Consider the following 19,668-nt stretch of genomic DNA (forward strand, 5'->3'; position numbering starts at 1 on the left):
TCTCTGTGTGGAGTGGGCAAGTGGATAGTCTCTCTCCTCTCACTCCATAGGTGTGTTTCCAGTCTCGGCCAGGTGTGTTGTGTAAGCCGAGTGGTGCCCCCTAGTGTGTGTGTGTATCTTCCCAAGAGTGTGTGTCGGGTCGTTATAGAGGCGTTGTGTGTGTTTTCATCCCGCTCACAACGTGTAACAATACTGCAATGGGGTTGAGTGAACTGTGGTGTCAGATCTATGATCGATTATAAACCTGTTTCCTAGAGGATGTGCTCGACCCGTCACAAGATCCACTTGAATAACAGAATCTTGGAACTGCAAGTAGACATGGTTTTTAGACCAGTCATGCACCATTTTTGCTTCCCTCATGAAAGGACGTCCTAAGATCATCTCCGATGCCATAGTGTGTTTGGAGAAATCCATAACAATAAAGGTAATCCTTATTTTATGTCCAAAGACCTTGATCTTGAGATCTTCTAGCATCCCAATAGGTTTAACAATAGACCCATTGGCCATCTTCACTACTATGGTTGTGGTCGCAAGGTGAGGTCTTTCCATAGTTTCCCAGCAATTTTTAGTCACCATGCTAAACCCAGCGCCACCATCAAGGATTCCCATCACAGTTAATCCCTTAGTAGTGATTGGTATAGTCGCATTAGATTCATCACCCTCAAAGTATTGTCCCAACTTGTTAATAGGTATTTCTATAACAAGGTTCTCATCTAGGTTCGGTTGTGGATTTATGTATTCCTCCTCTATTGGCATCTCCCCAGCTCCATCCATCTGTGCAAATTGTGGTAGCCCAAACTTCAGTTCTCCATTGAGGAAGGCTCGAAGGGCTGAGACTAGATCAGGGTCTTTATATAGTTTGGACATGATGGTGGTTCTAACTTCTGAAGACATGAAATCCATCAATTTGGCAATGTTTAACGGCACCTTTTGGCCTTGAGTCCCTTGACGTGGGAAAGATGGGATCTCCATTTCTTCGATAGGATCAAATAGTCCCTCTGTAAACATTCTTTCCATCGAGAAGTGAGTACGTCCACTTTCCCATGACTTTAAGTCACTTTCTTCTTGGATGACACTAGGTATGTCCAAGGGTCTATGGACTTGGTGAGGTTATTGTTGCGTAGGAAACACGGTGTCTGTAATCTGGATCTTCCTAGGTGCTGGTTCTAGATCCCTTTGGGTATCTTCTACCAAACTCCTTAATTGCTTGACTCGCTCAATCTCCTCTGTAGGGTTTGGGTAAGTTCCTTTTTTCTTTTTGGATCCTGGCCATTGTGGCTCATGAAGATCTTCCTTGTTGGTTTCTATGTTAGTGGTCGTTTTGGTCTCCATGGTTTCACCTGAATCAAAATCTTCTTCAACATCGTTCATATATATAGGGTCGTCACCAGTCCCTATGTTGGTCTTTGAAGTGGGGTCTGACTTCGCTGCTTTGTGCGATCTCTTTCTTCGTGTTTTCTTCTTTTTCTGAGATTGGGCAATTGATATTGTGTCTCTTTCCTCAAGAATATAATTTTGTTTTTGGAGCATCGATCGTGTGAGTACGTTTACTGGTACCACGGGTGTACTTGGTGATGGCTCCTCGGTAACTTCAATCAAGTTTAATGGCATGATCTTTGGTGCATTTGGATTATTTGGACATTGGGCAATCAAATGATCTATGCCACATTGATTACACATGAGTATTGGCATTGTAGACGTGCTCGCTTGATTGGTTTGCATTAGTGTGACGTTCTTTTGTAGCCTAATAGGACACTCGGCTACACGATGTGGACCTCCACACTCATAGCATTGAAGAGGTGATCTCTTGGCAGTGTAATTGATATTTTGGCCTCTTGCCGCAAGAGCAGCTACTTGATATACAGGTTTGACTTGTCCCCAATAGTCCTCCATGTAGTATTGTGGACTTTCTTCAAGCGCATCCATCCCATAGGCGATATTAGGATCTATATCTTCCTCATAGCCTTCCAAACAAGAAATAGATGACTCACAACCCACTTGATCCACAGAAGTGATTCTCGGATGTGGTGGTTGTGGTCCTAGCACTGGAGGTGGTAACGGTGTTGTTTGAACAATATTTTGGACGCTAGGGACCATGTGTTGTGCTGTTTGTTCAAGAGGTGGGGCCGGCATCAATGCAGGCACTCGAGGTGTGTCTGTCCATGCTAAGGTTGGTCTATTGGCCATCGCACGCTTAAATACTATGCAATCCTTAGCTTGATGAGCATACCTTCCACATGCATTGCAGTCCCCATTGAATTTTACTCTAAAAGTAGGGCATTCACTGGTACTATGCGGTCCATAGTATACTGAGCACCATTGCTGCTCCCTTCTTGGATACATATGATTGTTTTGCGGAGCACGATTGTCTCTAATACTCTCTTGAATAGCCTTGGTGAGATCTACTAAAGTCATCTCAGGTATCTTTGGCTCCTTAGCAATAGGCCTTAGGGTCATTGGCTGATGCCCTGATGCTCGAGCTAATAGATTTAGGCTCAATAGACACTCTTTCTCCTTGAATCATTAAATTATCCTCCAATTGGATCGCATTGGTGGTGACTGCTTCCCAAGTGGTGATACCTCTAATGACTAGGCCATTGTAGATATCCTCATGTCGTAACCCCCTAATGAATCTATCAAGCAATTGGTTATTGTTGAAGCGCTCATTTGGATTACAACGAGAATTCAAATGCTTCAATCGACTTATAAAGTCTCTCACCGACTCTCCTTCCTCTCATTGGGCTTTCTGGTCTACACCCCAAAGCACTTCCTCTCATATGTATTCCTTTAAGAACAGTATCCTAAGAGTAGGGTAAATTGTTTTTTCTTCCACCCTTAGGGTTCTATACCAATCCCCAGCCTTTCCACTTAAGGTTAGGCTCAAAGCATTGCTCTTATGTAGGTCGTTGTGTTCTCCTAGAGAATCGCATATTTGTTCAAACACTTCGATATGCTTCCTCACATCCCCGTCTCCACTAAATTTTTGTGTGAGTTTGGCTATTTGTACTGCCTTACTTCTAGGCTCTCTATCAGGCGTGTTACGCATATTCTCAGCAATAGATCGACCAATAGCTTGAGCAAATGTTGCCAAGTAACCTAAGTGAGCAGGCACCGTGGGTGAAGGTGCTCCAGAGACTACATGTGGAGTAGGTATTGGCATTGGGCTTGGCGCATATGAAGCCCTTGGGTTACACATTGGGTACGATGTTGTGCCATGTGGTGGTCCATAGTTCATACGGGTGGCCCTAGGCATAGCAGATGTTCGATGTGACATGCTAATGCTAGCCGGTATAGTCCCATGGAAATAAGAACTTGTAGGTACTATTGCAGGCATTGAGCTACCATGTAGCGGTGCTTTACTAACAAACGAGGTCCATGGTGTGTTTCTTGGCATGCCCATCATTGGGGTAGGCATGGTAGCCATGGTGTCATTAAGGGAAAGATGAGCTAGACTTGGAAAAGTAAAGCTATCACTTGTGGGCTCAGATTGCATTGAGACCCCTGGCGAAACAACATATGGGGGATCAATGGGACTCACTAGGGGGGTCTCCATTTGTGATAGAGTGGGTTGTTTCGCTTTGCCCGTGTCGCATAGGACCCGTCGAAGGTATGTTTAGTCCTCGATTTTGCCTCTCGGACTGGATAATCCTATGGATGACATTGCAGATCATGTGTTGTTGTTCCTCTAGACTAGTGGCACTAGATGTGGATTGTACAACTTCTAACCAACCCACATGGTATGTGTAGCCCATGTATAGGTCGGTCAAAGTCTCCGTGTGTAGGTCATATTCCCAAATTTCATTGAGAAATACCCCGTCCAAACTTGGTGTACTAGAGGGTTGCCATGAGGTGGATGCAATGTTGCTTCCCGTGTTTTGACTTTTAGTCACTGCTACCTTAGAGGCGACTTTGGAAGGTGGTAGCTCGGTAAGGCCCTCTTTAAATGAGGTAGGTAGAATGTCCACGTGGACACTCTAAGGGAGTGTGGGGTCTACAGGAGATGTGAATGGCGATTCTACTTCCCCACCCCCTTCGTTTACTTCACTAGCCGTAGGTTTAGAGCGCGTAGCTCTACTAAAAGTTTCCATCAAACGGCTAAAAACACTAGTTCCAGGTTGTTGGGCCCAGCTAGGTACGGTTTCATTTGTTCCCCTGGGGCTTTGTGTAAGATTCTCTTCCATAATATCGTAGTCAGAGGAAGAGTCGCTAGTCGCTATATTTGGGTCTTGGGTTGCACTACCTTGGGTCCCCGCCGAGGGCATAGACCCTACCGTGGAAGGATAGTGAGTACCCTCGTAAATCGAAGCACTAGCTAGTTTTTCGGCCTCTAGCACATGACCAGAGCGTAGATACATGTGCTTTGGGTGCCCTACAAGTGTCGGCAAGTACCCTTAAAGGTTACTTGCTTTGTTTTGTGGGTGTTTTGCACCCCTTTTTCTACTTGATTTTTTCTTGTTTTTGATGTTTTTTTAATGTTTGATTTTTTTGATTGAAGTGTGTGATAGCTCGAAACGAGCGTATCACTTAAAGGGTCGCTGTGTGCTTTACAACACAATTTTCGGGCATCTGACGTTCCGTTGGTCCTCAAAAAATCAATTTTTAGCTACGTGTGAAGCTAAAATTTGTTTTTTTTAGGCGACTGGGGCCTAGGCCTGAGCGTGAGCTTGGGCTTGGGTCTGGGCTTGGGTTTGGGAGATATTCCCGATCCCGGTTCTACCTTTAAATTTTTTTATTTTTTTATTTTTTTAAAGGATAAGGTCGTCGCGGCCTGCGCGAGAGCACACACACACTCTATCTACCTACTTCTAACTAATATACCTACTCTTACACACTAACACACTCTATTAACTCTCACTAATCTACTTCCTACTTACTGTACACAGAAAACTAACTACCTTAATACACAGAGAATAAACACAGAACCTTTGAAATCTCTATTAACAAAGAAAACTAACTACCTTAATACACAGAGAATAAACACAGAACCTTTGAAAACTCCATTAACAAAAAAAAACACACAGTATAACACCAAATCCCTCTTCTCAACACACACACACTCCTTCCTTACCTTTCTTACAATAGAAATTGCACCACAGAGAAGCACAGAGTGCTACTCGAGCTTCATGTATGGCATTCCCCGGTAGCGGCGCCAAAAATGTGCGCGTATGTCGCACGTGTCAATGCAAGGAACTTGCCGATACACCATGTGTGAGCCACAAATGGCTCCAAGCACACAACAAACCTAAACTAGGAAGCTCAAAGAAGGCAATGGTGTGTCACTCACCGCTCTACGCTTGCTTCGTGGAGGATTCCTCGCCGCGAATAAGAAGGAGACGCCGCTACGCCGCGCTCAATCGCTTCACCGCCGTCCTGCCTTCGTAATGCTCGATCGCCCACACACTTCCTCTCTCTCCCTCTCTCACTCTCTCTCTCTCTCTCTCACACACACACAAAGAGATGAAGAAGAAGAAGAAGGAGATGGAGCAAGAGCACTCTTCAATTGCACAAATGAGAGAATCAGTGAATTTTAGGTTTAGTTGACTTTTATATGAGCTCGCCCCATTCACACTTGGGCGCCCATGCTTAGCCAACTAATGCCTTGAATGTTCCAGTTAGAGTGCGCCTCTCATCGGCGATCACTCTTACCCTTTTCCTATTGGACCGACAAGCCCGGTACCTGACTCTACCAAATAAATAATACAATGTCCGTCGTAGGTTACAACGTCCGTCGTAGGTAATAGGGTGTCCGTGAGCCGTGAGGGTTAACACTCACAAACTCTTTGTTGTTGATCCTCTACACTAGTAGCACCCGTTGTGGATTGTAGGACGTCTAACCAACCCACGTGATAAGTGTGACATGTGTATAGGTCGGTTAGAGTTTTCGTTTGTAGTTCGTAATCCCAATTCTCATTTAGGAACGCTCCATCTAGGATTGAAGTGCTAGGTGTCCTTTGAACTAGATGCAATGTGGCTCTCTATGGGTTGAACCTTAGTGGTCGCTAATTCAGGAGCACTCGATTGCTCTCCTAGCAAGGATATTGACATAGGGGCTTTTGCTTTTAATTGTCTTCTTTGGTCCGCCTTGCGTAAGCTCTTGATTTCCTTTTCCCTAGTCGCTCAACCTCTTGCACTTCTGCAAGGCTTCTACCATCAGGTAATATAACCTCGGAGAGGAATAGCTCGGAAGAGTCAAGGGTGCAGTGAATGGAGTATTCACGTGCACATTCTCCAAGAGCATGGGGTCTACGTTGGTCATGAATGGTGAATTTACTTCCCCACCCTCATCATTTACATCGTTAGCTCCATGTTCGGAGCGAGTGGCTCTACCAAAGGTTTCCTTCAAGCGGCTAAGCACGCTCGGCCCGGACCGTGGACCCATGGCATGCATGTCTTGGCTTGAGCTATTTGGATTAGGCATTGGGTAACCCTCCATGACGTCGTAGCCAGAGGAAGAGTCACTATCCGGTATGTTTGGGTCTTGAGTGGTACTACCTTAAGTTCCCGCTGAAGGCTCGGAACCTAAGGTAGGTGGATATTGAGAACTCGAGTAAGTCAAAATGCTCACTAGTTGCTTGGCCTCTAGCACACGACTAGAGCGTAGATGCATGTGCCTTTGGTACCCTACAAGCGTCGGTGAATACCCTCAAAGGTTAGCCACTTGATTTTTTGGACGTTTTGCACCCCGTTTTCACTCATTTTTTGATGTTTTTTTTTAAAATTTACAATCCGTTTTTGGATTAGAGCGTGCGATAGTTCAAAACGAGCGTATCGCTTAGGGGGTCGTGCTGTGCTTTACAGCACAGCGTTCGGTTACCTAAAGCTCCGTTGGTCCTCAAAAGGGTCGATTTTTATTTAGGCGTGAGGCTAAAATAAGTAATCCTAAAGGGTGACTGAGGCGTGAGCCTAAGCATGGTCCTGGGGAATCTTCTCGATCCCGGTCCTACCTTTTAAAAAAAATTAAAAGTTTTTTTTTTTGGGATAAGGTCGTTGTGGCCATGCTGCGCACGCGAGCACACACACACCTAATCTACCTACTTGCAACTAACAGAGCTACTGTTACACACTAAAACAGTACTACAACAACTAATTAACTAACAGATCTACTTATTGTACCTTATAGAGCTAACGTTATAGATCTACTACCTTAATTCTAACACCTTATCAACAAAGAAAACAGTATATTGCAACACCTTATTAACTAAAACAATATACTGTAACAAAAACAAACTTCACAAATCCTTCTCAACAAGCCACACACCTTCTTTCTCTACCTTTCCTACATTTCATAATGCACCACAAAGCAACATAGAGTGCTATTCGAGCTTAGTGCAAGGCATTTCTCCAATAGCGGCACCAAAAATGTGCACGTCCGTCGCACGTGTCAAAGCAAGGGACTTGTTGTACAGTGTGTGTGAGCCACAAATGGCTGCAAGCACACAACCAAACTAATATAGTAAGCTCAAGAGAGCAAGGGTGTGTCACTCACCGCCCTACACTCACCTTCGTGGAGGATTCCTCGCCACGAAGAAGAAGGAGCTACCGCCATGCCGCGCTCAACCGCCTCGCTGCCGCCGCCGTGTCATCGTCACAATGCTCTCTCTCTCTCTCTCTCATGCATACACACACAAACAAGGAGATGAAGAAGAAGATGGAGATGGAGTAAGAGCACTCTTCAATTGCAAAAATGAGAGAATAAGTGATTTTTAGGTTTAGGTGACTTTTATACGAGCTCGTCCATTCACACTTGGGTGCCCATGCTTTAGCCAACTAACCCTTGAATGTTCCAGTTAGAGTGCATCTCTCATCGAAGATCACTCTTATCCTTTTCCTATTGGACCGACAAGCCCGGTCCCTGACTCAAAACAATGTAATATCCATGGATGTTTACTGGGCCGACGACTATTTACCAAGGTCAGTACCAAGTGATAGGTGCCGTTGGGAAGTCCCCAAGAATCATATTCGCCCGGTGTTGACTTTACTATTGCATGTCATGTCTTCGACACGAAGGTCAACACCAAGCGATAGGGAGCTTTGGGCAATCCCCAAGCCTCCTATTCACCTAGTATTGACTCAACTGCCTCTTGTAATGACTTTAACCCCAAGGTCAACACCAAGCGATAAGGAGATTTGGGAAGTCCCCAAGCCTCATATTTGCCCCAAAGAAAAATTTAGCCTTGTCCCTAAATTCTGAAAGAGACCATTTCAGAAATTACTAGTCATTCTAGGATCTCTATCTGACACTATGGACATTGGCAAGCCATGGTACTTGAAGATTTGTGCTATGAAGAGGGTTGCCATTTGATGGGCTTTGATAGTCTCTTTGATAGGTATAAAATGAGCTTGTTTACTGAACCCATCTACTATCGTCCATATTCCCGTATTCCCATGGATAGACTTAGACAATCCAAAGATAAAATCCATGGATATGCTCTCCCATGGTGAATTAGGGATTGGCAAAGGTTGAAGCAATCCAGGTCGCTTCCCTCTATCAAACTTCGTCTTTTGGCATACCACACATTTAGAAACATACTCTTGTATGTTGTTTTCATGGCAGGCCAATAGAAATATCTTTTTATCCCTTTCAAGGTAGATTGAATCCCTCTATGCCCCGCATAAGGAGGAGCATGAGATTCATACATTACTTTCTCAAGTAGTGAGTTAGTAATGCATAGTCTATTGCCATAAAGAAGATAACCATCTTGTAAAGTAAATGGTTCCTCTTTCTTCCCTAGTGCAAAGGGTGAAATCACATCTCTAAAATTGGGATCAATAGCGTACTCATCTATCATAGAAGATAGATCATTGTGAGTTGCTATGGAAACTGCATTCACTCTCGGCCGTCTCGAGAGTGCTACTTAATTATGCTTGCCAGCAATGCGAGCAATACGAAAATGATATTGCGAAAGGAAATTTGCCCACCTCACAGGCCTTAAAGTTGACTCCCTCCCTTAGATTTTGGTTAAATATATACGACTCCTAGTCTATATTTATCGAGCTTCAAATTACACTCAGCCTATAAAAGTTGGGCATCAATCGATTTTTGAGTTGTGCAGTTCAAATGACGCTTAACATTGTACGATACTATGTCACTACAATAGAACAAGTGACACCTCTACACATGCATGCATTCATAATAAACATTTGAAACATGAGAGAGCTCATATTCAAAATTGCATAGTATTTTGAAGTATCTAACCTTGAGATAATAAGAATACACAAGTTACAACAGATTATATATATATATATATATATATATATATATATATATATATATATATATATATATATGTATATATATATATGTGACACCCTACTCCTTATACTTGGGAGTCTAATGACACCTTGCCCCTAGTAAGAAAGTTTCACGGTGAAGCCTTTGTGGACCATTCTAGCCTTCATTTGATGCCCAAAATGCCAATGACGCCCAAAATGGCCTCCAAATTTAAGGCCTGCCACCTCATTTGTTTGTCGGAGAGCTTGGTCTGCGTCATGAAGTACTTAAGGCTTTGGTGATCCGTCCGCAGAACGAAAGGAGTCCCCAATAATTAGTGCTTCCATGAGTCTAAGGCATGTAGAATTGTGAGGAGTTCGTTTTCATATATGCCTAGAGCTTGCTCAACAGGGTCGAGTCTTTGACTTTCTTAGGTTGTGGCATGCTCTTCTTGGAGTAAAACAACTCCAAGGAAGTCACCACAAGCATCGCATTGGACCTCAAATGGTTTTGAGAGATCCGGCAGTGTAAGCACAGGTTGAGAGATAAGCTTTTCGAAAGCATTGTTCTCCTTGGCAGACCATGTATACCTGATGTTTTTCTTTGTTAGGTCATGTAACGATCCCGCAATTTGTGAGAACTTTTCTATGAAGCATCTATAGTATGCACACATACCTATAAAGCTCTTAGTTAATGTAGATTCCTTGGATTAGGCCATCCTTTTATTACCTCTAGCTTTGATGGATCCATTTGGATGCCATCTTGAGAGATAATGTAAGAAAAAATCACTTTTCTTTCGATTAATATAAAGTTTATTCTCTCGTAAGACTTGAAATATTACCTAGAGGTGTTGCTTGTGTTCGTCTAATGAATTAGAGTAGATGACGATGTCATCGAAGAACACTCCAGTAAAGATTCGGTGAGGCCTGAATAGCTTCTCCATCAAGCGGTCAAATGTGGCTGGTACATTGGTCAAGCCAAAAGGCATGACAATGTATTCGTAAAGACCAAACGTAGTGCAAAATGCGGTCTTTACAATGTCTTGATCAACTATTCTTATTTGATGGTAGCCACTTTTTAGGTCAATCCTACTAAAGTAGGTCGACCCTTGTAGCTTATCAAATAGGTCTTCTACCCGTGGAACGGGAAACCTATTCTTGATAGTGATCCTATTTAGTGCTCTATAGTTGACACACATACGATATGTGCCGTCTTTCTTTTGTACTAATAACACGGGTGAACAAAATGGAGATGAGCTAGGCCTAACCATGCCCTTCTCAACTAAATCATGCACTTGCCGCATAATCTCCTCTTGTTGAGCTTGGGAAACTCTATAAGGAGGCTTATTAGACGGTGAACTTCCTGGAAGAAGTTCAATTGCATGGTCATCATTGCCTCGTTTAGGAGGTAGTTCAAAAGGGATGTCGTCAATAAAAACATCTTGAAATCCCTTGAGAAAATTGGATAACTCTAATTCCTTGTGATTGCTTATATTTTCTTTTGCTAAAGCATTAGATTCATTTGAGAGTCTTTAACAAAAATCATGTACACGGAAATAGAGCTCTTTATTGACTTATTGAAAGCTTGCGTATGTACAGTGGGTATGGTATTACCCAAGTCCTTGCGTCAGTTGACTGACTACCTCTGCCGTGGTTTCATTAGACCTAGCGCTTCGCCTTGGACATCACCAATTCTATTGGTAAAAAAGAAAGATGGTTCTATGCACATGTGCGTAGATTATCGCAGATTAAACGCCATAACCATCAAGAACAAGTATCCTCTGCCTTGAGTGGATGAGTTGTTTGATCAACTCCATGGGGCAAGGTACTATACAAAGATAGATCTTGGTTCAAGATACCACCAGGTGCGTATCCTTTGAAAGATATCTCTAAGACTGCCTTTAGAACCTGGTTCAGGCATTATGAATTTTTGGTTATGTCATTTGGTTTAACCAATACTCCAGCTACATTTATGACACTCATGGATAGTGTCTTACGTGCCTACCTTGGAAAATTTATTGTGGTTTTCCTTGATGACATTCTCATTTATAGTAAGACTGAAGATGAACACATAGAATACTTACGATTAGTGTTCAAACAACTATGAACTCACACCCTGTATGCTAAGCCAAGCAAGTGCGATTTCTTTAAAAGAGAGATACATTACCTCTGTCATGTGATCTCTTATTATGGAATCAAGATAGACACCAACAAGGTTGCTTCCATTCTTCGATGGCCACATCCCAACACGGTTGAGGAGCTTCAAATCTTCTTAGGCATGGCTGGATTTTATCGAAAATATATCCGTGATTATGACAAAATCGATGTTCCTATGATGGATCAAATTAAAGCAAAAGGTAAGACCTTTTCTTGGGAAGAAGCCCAACAACGCAGTTTTGAACAACTCAAGATAGATGTAGCCATTGCTCCCATCCTAGCTATCATTGACCCACTTAAGCCGTTTGTGGTAGAGACTGATGCTAGTGATAAAGCAATTTGTGCGGTACTTCTCCAGTAGGAAAGACCTATAGCCTTTGAAAGAAAAAAGTTGGATAGAGCTCAACATAATTATTCTGACTATGAGAGGGAGCTGTATGTCATCATTCACGCTTTACGAAAGTGGCAACACTATTTATATGGTATCGAGTTTGAAGTGGTTTTCGAGTATAAAATGTTTATTACTCAAATGGACTTGAAGGGTCGTAAAGCTAGATGGGTGGAGATCCTTCACAATTATGATTGTAAGCTACGATATCGCAAGGGTGGATATAATGTAGTAGCAGATGCACTAAGCCATCCGGATGCCTCAGATTCATTCACTTGCTTTCACAAAAATAAAGAGTGAATTTTTGGAGTCATTACGTGGCAAGTGTGCACAAGATCCATCATATGCTAAAGTGTGGAGTGCAATTTTAAGAAGGGATCCCTCACACTCACATGTCTCTGCACAGCCAAATCAACATGTTTCTGCACGTGCAGATAAAAACTCCAACACACAAAGCTCCACCCCTACTTAGGACAATCTTAAGCGATGGAAGAATTTTTCCATTGACGATGGATACTTACTCCACAAGGGTTAAAGTATGCGTGCTAAAGGACTCAGACACTAGGCGCCAAATATTATTTGAGTGTCACGATAGTCCAAGTGTTGATCATCCTGGTATTCGTAAGACGTATGTCTTAGTTCGACGATAATTTTATTGGCCAGGCTTACATCATGATGTTCAAGAGTACATACTAAACCGCCAACAGTGCCAAGTTAATAAGGCAGAGCGCCTCAAGGTAGGTGGCCTTTTACATCCTTTAGAGATTCCACAAGGTAAGTGGGGAGAGTATCTCTATGGATTTTGTAATAGGACTACCTAATACAAATCATGGCCATGATGTCATATGGGTAATTGTGGACCGTCTAAAAAAGACGTGTCAATTCATTCCCACTAAGACTACAGTACGACTATTTATAGAGCATATATATAGACTCTATGCTCTTCCAGCTAGTATCAATAGTGATAGATATCGAAATTTTGATAATCACTTCTGGAGAGTTGTGGTCCAAAATTTAGAAACTACACTTAATCTTAGTACGACTGATCATCCACAAATAGATGGTCAAACCAAAAGGGTTAATCAAGTGCTAGAGGATATGCTACGAGCGTATGTTAGCAAGAAGCAAACCAATTGTGAAGACTACTTGCCTATATTGGAATTTGCTTAAAATAGTTCAAAGCATGTGACTACATGGTTTAGTCTATTTACGCTTTTATATGGTTTTCAACCTAGATCACCCGTTACAGTGGGGTTGGCTACGGAGAAGATACAGAAAGTGAAGGATTTTCTCAAAGACCATTTTGATATGCTTCGAGTTGCTTGAGAGAATGTTAAGCAAGCTCAAGATTGATATAAAAAGTACGCAGATGAGCATCGCCATCTTGCTACTTTCCAAGAAGAAGACAAGGTTTTCCTCAAGCTTCCGGAGCATTCAGAAAGTCTGAAGACATGAAAAGTCGCTAAACTTTCACCACGATATTGTGGCTGGTTTACCGTTCTCAAACGTATAGGTCAAGTGGCATATAAGTTAGCTCTTTTCGAGCACTCACGAGTTCATCCTGTTTTTCATGTTAGCCGTTTGCGAAAACAACTAGGATAGAACGATAATGTCATTGACACAGGTGTGTTAGTTGACATTATAGAACCGCCAAGCATCCCTCATGAACCCGGAAAGATTTTGGATTATCATGAGCCTCGCACTAGACATCATGTCAGACGAAAGATGGTAAAATGGCCAGATAGGCCTGAAGAAAGTTCTACATGGGAGAATATATCTGCACTTAGAAAACGTTTTCCTACGTTTGTTTTCGAGGACGAAAACGATTCTCCAAGGGAGGGGGGGGGGTTATAATGTAAGGACATGGGTCCTACGAGCAAATCCACCGACACGGCCGGACATCGTGTATACTACGGGGAGGCTGTAAGATAGCATGGTTGGATGGAGACTAGCACACGACATTACTTCCCTTCTCTCAAGGGGAGTAATGTCAAAACAAGACTCCTAACAAGTGGCCTAGAGTGATTACTAGAGGCTAGGAGCCTAAAGCTATGAGCATGGGCCAATCAAAGGTTTCCATTTGGCAACGTCTGTTCACAAAGGGCGGTGGAACTCTGAAAAATTTCTTCCACGTCACGGCAGAAAAGGGGTGCTTCTCTTCCACCCCCCCAAATTTTTGTGCCGACCCCCCCCCCCCCGCCGAACTTCTCTTTCGCTCTGACACGGTAGCGTGCAACCAATCTTAAGTCTCCACGTAGGATTTTTTCCCTCTCTCTACCACCGCTCTGTGTGAACGGCTGCAGAGTGGAATCCATGGCTATGTACAAGTTCCGCCTGGAAGCTGCTGAAAAGCTCCCTTTCTTCTGCCGCGCAATCTGAATTGGGCCTAAGGATCCAAGGGTGTGGACAGGTCTGGAAACAGGCCTCATGGGCCAAAGCCCATGCTTGCAAGTTTGCAAGTTGCATGAAAAGGAAGAAAGTGTAGATGATGTGGGAGGAACTAGGAAGAAGAAGGTGGTGAAACAGGGAAAGCCGGAAAGGGGTGAATTCGTAGATCCGAAGGAAGAGAGAGGGGGGCCCGAGGACGTGATGGGGAGTGGTGGCGGGGCCCGGCGCGCACTAAGGGGCTAGCCACGCGGGGGGCCAGCATGGGGCGCTTCTCCCTTTAGCCAAGCCCCTGCCACCACGCGGCCCCAAGATCGTTGCCACGTAAGGCTGCCCTGGTGCAAATGTACCCTTCGCCCCTTCCCCTAAGGGCCCCCCCTTCCCCCTTTACATATTGCGGGCGGCGCAAGGGCTTCTTCACACCAGCATCTTCTTGATCTTCTTGAAGCCGTCGCCCCCTCTCCCTCCCCCTTTTAATATCCACTTCCAGTCTTCTGTGTCTTGTAGCTCGGTTGTCGTCCGACAGCACGCAAAATCTCTCTCTCTCTCTCTCTCTCTCTCTCCACACCTGCATGCACACTCCCCCAGCTTACTGCTCCAGTCTGCTGCTCACTGTCTAGTCCCTCTCTGTGCGCACTCCACTTCGCCTTCAATGCTCCCCTGCACTCTTTCCCTGCTGCTCTGCTTTGTTCCCTTCTAATCGCCATCGCCATGCCTGGTGTTCTCGTTGAATCGTCTGCCTCTTCCGCGCACCCATTCTTCCCTTTCGAGTCGTCTACCTTCTCCAATGGTTGCTTCGACAGTAATGGCGGCTTTGATGTGAGCTCTCCGCATGCGGATCTCGCTCCCCTTAGCCCCCATTCGCCCCTTTCGGTTTCCCATTACCCGCATCTCGATGCATTGGGGTCTTCTCCACCATCTCCCTCTTACAGAGCCAGAGAGCTCGCTCAGCGATTCCTTCCCAAGAGCAACCTCGGTCTCGCTTTGAATGGTAATATGAGCGAGACCTCCCCCGAATTCGCCTCCGAGCTCACAGGCATGCCCATTCCTTCACCCAGAAAGAGCTTGTACACCAATGGCTCTGCTGATTGTATGGTGGGATCTCCTCTCTTTTCAGACGGCAATGGGGTGGGCTCTCCAATTTTTTCAGATGCGTTTTCGGCTTTTCACAAGTTTCTTCCATCGAATACAAATGACGATGAATCGTGGCCGGCAGATGCATTTCCGGCCATGGATGCCTATTCCTGTGACGATTTCAGAATGTATGAGTTCAAGGTGAGGCGTTGCATGAGAGGAAGGAGCCATGACTGGACAGAATGCCCATTTGCGCATCCTGGAGAGAAGGCTCGACGGCGTGATCCTCGTCGCATCCATTATTCAGGGACTGCATGTCCGGATTTTCGCAAGGGCAGCTGCAAGAGGGGTGATTCTTGCGAGTATGCTCATGGAGTGTTTGAATGCTGGCTACACCCAGCAAGGTATAGAACACAGCCATGTAAAGATGGGCGTGCATGCCGCCGCCGAGTTTGCTTCTTTGCTCACACAGTTGAGCAGCTCAGAGTTCTACCGTCTGCCTCATCTGCTGTCTCTACTACTACAAACTCTGGTGCTGGCAGTCCGCGCAAGGCGGCATCCTCTTACGATAGCTCTTCTTTCAGGCAAGCTTTAGCAGGGTCCCTATATATTGACAATGCCAGTGACAGCATGACACCCAAGGAAGATAGAGGGCTGTTTGCTCCTCGCATACTTCAGAAGGCTATGGAAAGCAAGGGGTTTGGGGGCGGGGGTTATAGTGTGTCTTCTCCAACATCAACAGTACCTTCATATCACTCTGGCTCTCCTCCCCCGCTATCTCCACCACTTTCACCATCATCTTCTCCCCCAATGTCTCCTGATCTTTGCTGGCCACGAAATTTGACCTCTCCTCAGACTCATGTGCAGTCGCCTCTCTCAAATGTGTCAACAATCCCAGGGCACCGTCGTCATCTGAACCGTCTCCAGACAATGCCAACTATTTCAATACCATCGGATGCTTCAGATTTTGCTGTTGATGCTGCTAAATTTGACGACATGTCATTCTCATTACCTGCCTCTGCTCACATGCAGTCTCCTCATGGAACTGGAGTTAGTGAGCTTCTTCATTCTCTTCAAACTCTTCAGCTATGCACTCGCATTGCAGAGCTCCAGAAGTCTGCAAGCACTCCCTCCAGTCCTCAAAGTTTGAAGTACTCTCTTGTGCAGCAGAGTCCCCTTCGACAGTGTCTTTACCGCAGCATTCCTGGGACACCGTCTGATTCCATGTGGGATTTGTCATTGGATAATCTGGTCGAGCTAGAACCACCTCTACGAGTGGAATCTGGCCGTGACCTTCGTGCTAAAATCTATGGTAAAATTGGCAAGGAGAATGGAGTAGAATGTGGTGAGGATCCTGATTTGGGCTGGGTGAATGAGCTTGTGATGTAAGGTTTTCCTTTGTGTGATGGGTTTTTGTTCCGTCTGTTATTTTCCTTCTTCCTTCGAGCTCTTCTTGTTTGTCCATATGTATTGTACATATTGGGTATTGTTTTGGGGATTTTGTTTTAATTTTTTTGGCATCTTTATAATTGCTTTCTTTGGGTTAGGTTGGGAGGGTTTACTTTTTTTTTTTGTTTGTTTGACGAAGTGGATGGTGGGTTGGAAGGTTTTTTCCTTGCTAATACTAACAGAGTTGAGCATGTTGAGCTAGAATGTGTGTAATTTCAGTGAGGCACTAACGTGAGTATGGTTTGGTCTGTTGTGGATTTCTAATTGCATTGGTTGGAGATGGTTATTATGTGGTCGAAGGCACTAACATGAATGATCTGGTCTGTTGTGGGGGCGATTGCTAATTGCAATGGTTGAGTTTTTGGGGCATCTGTTGCAGCCAAGCTTGTCGGGACTATCTGAAGCATCTGTGAGATGGGTTCCAACTGCTGAAGTGAATCAATAGTTGAGTATGGTTTGTACATCCTTCCATCAGAAGGAAGGCAGGAGTTTTAGTGTGCACCTCCATGTTGATATGGGTGAAGCTTTTATCTTTGAACAGAGCTCATAGGCTATGGAGGATGGAAGCTTAGCACTAATCAGCGATGTCTGCATGGTTCGTGTGCGCAATGCAACATGCAAATCTTGGTAGGCTTGGAATATTGCAGCAACTTGAGACTTGCGCAATGCGACATGCAAATCTTGGTAGGCTTGGAATATAGCAGCAACTTGAGACTTTCTGCATCTTATCTCTTTCATACATTACATTATGCCCTTGTTACATTATTCCACAGTCCCAGCAAAGGTGAAGGTGACGCAGTGGTTCTTTTTTCTTCTACACATATACATAAATCCAAATTTTAGCCTCTTATCGAGCTTCAAGTGGTGTTCCCATGCTCCTTTTGGTTGCGCTTCCAACATGCAAGGAGGAGATTGGAAGGTGCAATGAGACGGATGGATGGGGGCCTTTTGATGCTGATGCTGTTGATAGTTATTTCTTGCTTCAATTGCTAAATTGAATGTAAATTCTTCTATTTAATCAATCAATCATATGTTTTTCTAAATGTAATGTGTCCTCGTATTATCCTCAACAGTATGCTTAGGATATGCTAGTGGGTAAGAACCATGTGCTGACTGGGATTTATGGAAATTATAAATACTGCAATCTTGTATCTTGAAAATGTAGGTAACGTTACAATCAATATTTTGCATTTTAATGAAATAACAGTGTTTTTGATGCGAGCCTACGATAAATGCAGGAATTGTCTATGGATCAGGATCATGTGAGCGTTGTGCATGTAAGCATGAGGAAAGAGCATGGGTTTTGGTGGAGAAAAGAGCATATGGTTTTTGCAGAGAATAGTGGTGAATGGTCATGTGAAGGCCTTATAACTAAATTAGAAATTGACGTGAGTGTTGCCTTGGAAAATGACGGTGTATGCCTGCATACGTTTTTTGTGCTGCCTTCGAAAATGACGGTGTATCCCTTTGAAGTTTGTGCGCATTTTTATTTTCTTGCCAGGGAGTCCTTCGATGGAGGGGGGTGTGGTTGTTGAAGTCAAGTGTAAGAACATTATATCTGGGGGGGCAGTAAATGTGGCAATGGTGACCTTGGAAATGCAAGCATGACCAGTGGGTGGGTGATTGTGGTAATTGTAGAACGTGATGATTCCATGGGGTAGCATTAAACCATTCCATCCCACCCACTCCCATGATCAACGCAAGCTCTCAGACTCCTAGGGATGTGAAATCTATTGATGCGACTATCTGCCAAAATCTACATAGTCACCAAAAGCCTTGCATAGCTGCATACAAGAGCAGATCCGCATAAGTGAAGGGCGGACGAAAAGCGTATTTGAGTTGCAGTGTCTCCTTGCTCTTGAGTAGATTTGAGCTTGGACAGGTATCTGGCCATCTTTCGGTTAATAAATTGAAGCTTTACTCCAGCTGATTCTGCCACTAGTTATAGACAAAGCCCAAGGGCTTGATCGACCTCAAAGCTAAAGGCAAGGTTCAGAGAGAGAGAGAGAGAGAGAGAGAGAGAGAGAGAGAGAGAAATCAGCCTCGCAGATTAAAGGGAAGTTTAGAGAGAGACAATGCGGCGCCCATGCAGAGACATTGTCAATACCTCTTTGTCATCAATGACATTGTTGTTTGTTCTAGAGGGTCAAAATAAAGTTTCCTTTTTTTCTTTTGGCAAGGACACATTGCATCCCCACAATGCACAAGGATTCCAATTGAGGTGATTGCCATTCCTAATAAACAAAGATGCTGTTTGGTCCTTTTATTTGCACAATTTGTTTCAAATTTGAAGTTTCCAGTAGTTTGGTTTTTTTTTTTTTTTTGAGTTTTTAATGAAGTTTTAAAGCTATCTTTTGATATGTAAGTAGTCAAGTCAACTGTGTCTCATGAATCTGTGGCAGAATTTGCCATTGTTTTTGGAAGAATTTCACACAGTATGGGTACCTTGAAGCTCTTGTATAGGGCCAATAAGAACTTTCGATTTTTCAAAGACCTTATAGCGCCTCCCGCGCCTCCAGCGGGAGGCGCAAGGTAAGGAGGAACATGCACTCCCAACCCTCTATGTTTGTTGTGAGACCATGTTGCAGCGCCTCAATTCTCCCTATGTGTTGCAGGTCCTCTGTGGGATGTAGCTGTAATAATTTTACCCTTGCACTTAACAGTAGTTCCAAGCCTGCATTTTTTTGAAGACATATCATAGATACTTGTCCTCAGAGAGGATGGGTTTGTCTCATCTTTAGCCTAATTTTGAACCCTCTTTCATAGACTAGCCTACTGACCCTAGGGAATAAAGCAAACCTTAATGGAAATAGTGGTTTAACATCCTTTTGGAAATCAAGGCATGTGAGATTTAAAAAAATAGTATGTCAAAAAATGCTTGTTGACAGCAACAATCTATCACCATGCAGGGACTCGTTGATGTTCCAACATAGACCCTCAAAACTGAACTCTGACGCGCAAGCCAAAGACGCATTCAAGATAAACTCGGCCTTGACCTAACCTTG

At 43.9% G+C, this 19,668-nt stretch overlaps 2 protein-coding genes across 2 annotated transcripts; both read left to right on the forward strand.

Moving 5' to 3' along the window:
* The first annotated feature begins 14,567 nt into the window (after positions 1–14,567).
* Positions 14,568–16,794, forward strand: LOC147433283 (zinc finger CCCH domain-containing protein 35-like). Its single transcript, XM_086492887.1, has one exon. The coding sequence runs from the start codon at positions 14,852–14,854 to the stop codon at positions 16,601–16,603; it is 1,752 nt and encodes a 583-aa protein (XP_086349013.1). The 5' UTR covers positions 14,568–14,851; the 3' UTR covers positions 16,604–16,794.
* Positions 16,795–17,160: 366 nt separating this feature from the next.
* Positions 17,161–17,706, forward strand: LOC147433284 (uncharacterized). The gene is made up of 2 exons (XM_086492888.1): positions 17,161–17,347; positions 17,437–17,706. Exons 1-2 carry the CDS (start codon positions 17,248–17,250, stop codon positions 17,589–17,591), a joined length of 255 nt encoding a protein of 84 aa, XP_086349014.1. The 5' UTR covers positions 17,161–17,247; the 3' UTR covers positions 17,592–17,706.
* The last annotated feature ends 1,962 nt before the right edge of the window (positions 17,707–19,668 follow it).

Source organism: Adiantum capillus-veneris, chromosome 20, assembly GCF_014529385.1.
Source record: "Adiantum capillus-veneris isolate H3 chromosome 20, ASM1452938v2, whole genome shotgun sequence".
Taxonomy (NCBI): Eukaryota; Viridiplantae; Streptophyta; class Polypodiopsida; order Polypodiales; family Pteridaceae; genus Adiantum; species Adiantum capillus-veneris.

What these genes read in the sequence shown, in the direction of transcription:
- LOC147433283 (XM_086492887.1), top strand. Translation starts at nt 14,852, where the DNA reads ATGCCTGGTGTTCTCGTTGAATCGTCTGCCTCTTCCGCGCACCCATTC.
- LOC147433284 (XM_086492888.1), top strand. Translation starts at nt 17,248, where the DNA reads ATGTCTGCATGGTTCGTGTGCGCAATGCAACATGCAAATCTTGGTAGG. An exon ending in AATGCGACATGCAAATCTTG is followed by an intron (nt 17,348 to 17,436) that starts GTAGGCTTGGAA and finishes ATTATTCCACAG; the next exon opens with TCCCAGCAAAGGTGAAGGTG.